Consider the following 3761-nt stretch of genomic DNA (forward strand, 5'->3'; position numbering starts at 1 on the left):
TGTTCATTAAACTGTCTAAATAGTTATATTAGGGTAAGTATGACTTTTAATTCGATGACGAGGAACCCACTTTGAGACTAATAATGGCTGGAGACGGCCTGATGATGACAAAACCTTGTCGAAACGTTGTACATTTGCTGTCATGTTAAACTTATATTAAAGTTTTTTTTTTTTTTCATTACCCATTTAAGCCGTCTCCAGCCATTATAAGTATGACTTTTGTTGATGAAATTTCTTATGGTTGTTCACGAACTGTTTTGGATTACCAAGTTACTGATAGCTTCTAGAAAGATTTACCTTCTACATATTTGGATTTTATCAACATCTAAAAACATCATTTCGGACAAGTCAAACTAACATCAGTTACTTAGTTGATCAAATATTTTCAAAATGTCCAACATATATGTTGATGTGATCTAAGATGGTTCTATAATCTATAACGTTGTGAAGAATTTTTATTTACAATAGACCTGATGTGCTTTGTCTGCCACAGGGATTATGTTCTGAATTGCAGAGCTACAAACATCCAAGCTAAACACTAATCCACTGTGGACACATAAATACTATTTTTGTCAATATCTTTTCAATTCTACTCAATAACCCTTCATTTACCCTATTTTACTTAATATCAAGAAGCAAGTTCAGTAAGAGCAATTATACACATAGAAACTTAATAAAGTTCTTATTTGAAATTTTTCAGTCACAGACCTTATCATGACTACTGGAAGAATGCTGATGAAGAAAGATTGAAAGATGAGATGGTAGACATGCGTTTTATGTTGGCTAAGTATGCACTTATAGAAGAGAATCAAATAACTGGAACACGAGCACCTTTCTTACAAACGAGTGGTGATAACTTTTTCAGCACTTTATCAACTAATAAGTTCAAATGGGACTCATCTATGCCAACTCGAACACATTCTGGGGATGAAAACGTCCAGAAAATGTATCCCTACACGCTGGACTACGGGTACAAGCAAGATTGTGTAATCCCACCTTGTCCTAAAGAGCAGTACAAAGGTTTTTGGGTAGTCCCGATGGTTATGCAGTATGTAAGCATGGAGTTGGAAGATGGTTCCATAATAGAAGTGCCTTGCTCTATGCTCGATGCATGCTCTCCGCAGCCCGAGACTAAAGAAGATACTGTAACTTTCCTGAAAAAGAATTTCAACTACCACTACAATTCTAATCGTGCGCCTTTTCCGATCTTTTTACACGAGACGTGGCTAAAAGATGAAAATCGAAAACAAGGCTATCTTGAGTTTGTCGACTGGGCCTTAACCAAAAATGATGTTTTCATAGTTACTATTTCAGAAATGTTAGACTATTTCAAAGATCCCAAACCATTGTCGTCGTACTCACAAAAGAAATGTGTAAAGACTCCTCCTTCCAGCAAGTGCACTTCTAAAAGTTTTTGCCAGTATAAGAAAGAGGACACCCCATTTGAAGGTCCACGGATTATGTCAACTTGTACTCCCTGTCCAGAGGTTTACCCGTGGCTAAAAAATCCAAATGGAGAACGCTCCACATTTAAGTAATTTATTTTGGGTATTGTAGGTGTAAGTTTGAAAAATAAAAATAAATCTTTGTTTTTTAATCCTTAGATTATATAAAATTTTGGCCCTGCTCTAAATTACAAAAAAAATTGTTTTGAAAATTAGACATTTGATTTTTAAAATGAACGGAAATTTTTGCTTTTCATTTAATCTAAATAATTCTTGGTTACTTGTACAACCAAACAAACAGAGAAAATTAAATAAAATCTGATGGTTCTACACGAAAAAAAAAGGTTTTTGTTTCAACTACATTACAATTCATTTCTGTCAACTTAAACCTGAATGTAAAAGTTTAAGAAATCACTTTTCAAAATTATATTTTCTACTGATCTCAACAGCTTGGAAAACTTATAAAAAAATACTAATTTTTGTAAATGTTATCTATAGTAAAAATGGAAAAACATAGACACAAAAACCATATCTGAATTTCCAGTATCTTGCAGGACGTTTAGCTAAACTTCCATGTTAGGGTTAGAGACCCTAAGGATCAGACACAGAACATAAATGAATGGCAATATTGAATGCCACTTTCACAACATGCTCACAGATGAAGGTACCGAGTTATCATAGCTCAAACCTTGGACCTTCCTATCACTTCTAAAAATCATTAGCCTCTACTTGTAAGCCATGCTAAATGAAGTTTTAGCCCAGTGTTCTGAAAATACCAATTTTTATGATAAGAACATCAGCTATAGACAAATTAGCTTATAATAATTATGTAATAATGCATCAGTCACATTTCTAGTGTTCAATGTTAATTATAGTTAGTGTAAGAACAGTATTACCACTAATGTTAGAATTAGCTTGTGTTTATTTTTTAATTATTGTACATTAAATTGTAAGAAAAGTACAAAATTAACAATTAATTAATTATACAGCTAACCTTAGAACTAATCTTATACTTAACCTTAGAGTTAACCACAGAGCTAACTTTAGAATTAACTTGAGTTTAGTTTTAGAACACATACAGAGTATCTTGTCTGATACAGACCTATCATTTGGAAAGATTAGTGCATGTGATAAACCAGGACTGATCTATTGGTAAGATCAGTCCAAGTGATCGACCGGGAAAGGAGTCTCTACCAAATAAACTGGATTTATGATAACAAGAAAGATTAATGATTGTCTTTGTGAAATTCACTAACATCCATTAAAACCATTATTCAAGTCATAATGGAATGATGAGTATATTAAACAACATTCATGATCACATTATCATTCTGTATTTTAGCTGCTACTGGACTCAAATAACCATTGTGAACATTTTATTCTGTGTGTATTTAATTGAAAGATAATTATAACGGTGTAAAGAAAACTCGATGACCAAATAAAACGTTTGTGTTTATTTTTCATTTATGCGATGATATGAAAGAAATAAAAGAAACAGAAATGACAAGGAAAATAACAGTTAACCAACGAATGTCTTTTCATCTTTAAAAAAAAAAATACACTAAATTGATACAAAATATTATACAATTTCAGTATCTACAAGTTCCGAGATATAATGAAACATTTCTGAAAAATAAAATCTTTTAACACAGTCTTAACCATAAAACTTTACGAGGAAGCTGACAAGAACCTGTACATGTAATGACTTGATCTTCACCGATAAAGTTATTCTGGATACATCTTGGAGTTATTTTAATGAAGACTTGGAAAGGGTTTTAGGAATTGACTGACAAATGCAACCATTTCAAAACTCGTTGGTTTCTTGCATTAAAACAACTACCGTGTCATAGTTTCTTTGTTTCACAAATTCTTTTTACAGATTTCTAACTAAAGATGGACTCTGTAGCTTTTTCCAAGTCCCAGTTGTATGAAGATAAGGCCACTCGAGCTCTGTGCTAGATAAGAGAAGTCACTGGTCAGTATCATATCGAGTGAATATACTCATTAATACCACAAGATAGATCACGTTTCCTCAAGTTTTCCTCCTCTGTATCAAACCCGTAGTTAATCTTTATAAAAATATTATAGATTTTATAACTCATGGAAGAGAAATAATTAGTTAATAGAAGCATGTGAAACAAAAACTAGACATTTCTTAATATACATCTCAACACAGGGTACTTGTTAATATACATCTCAACACGGGGTACTTGTTAATATACATCTTAACACAGGGTACTTGTTAATATACATCTCAACACAGGGTACTTGTTAATATACATCTCAACACAGGGTACTTGTTAATATACATCTCAA

At 32.4% G+C, this 3761-nt stretch overlaps 1 protein-coding gene across 1 annotated transcript in view; it reads left to right on the top strand.

Moving 5' to 3' along the window:
- LOC106473957 overlaps window positions 1–1603 on the top strand; it is a 3636-nt gene extending 2033 nt beyond the window's left edge. The window contains exon 2 of the mRNA XM_013934646.2: window positions 701–1603. Within this exon, the coding sequence (XP_013790100.1) occupies window positions 701–1538 (838 nt within the window). The 3' untranslated portion in view covers window positions 1539–1603. The remainder of the gene's footprint in view (window positions 1–700) is intronic.
- Window positions 1604–3761: the final 2158 nt, after the last annotated feature.

This window comes from Limulus polyphemus, unplaced genomic scaffold (genome assembly GCF_000517525.1).
Source record: "Limulus polyphemus unplaced genomic scaffold, Limulus_polyphemus-2.1.2 Scaffold6671, whole genome shotgun sequence".
Classification (NCBI taxonomy): domain Eukaryota; kingdom Metazoa; phylum Arthropoda; class Merostomata; order Xiphosura; family Limulidae; genus Limulus; species Limulus polyphemus.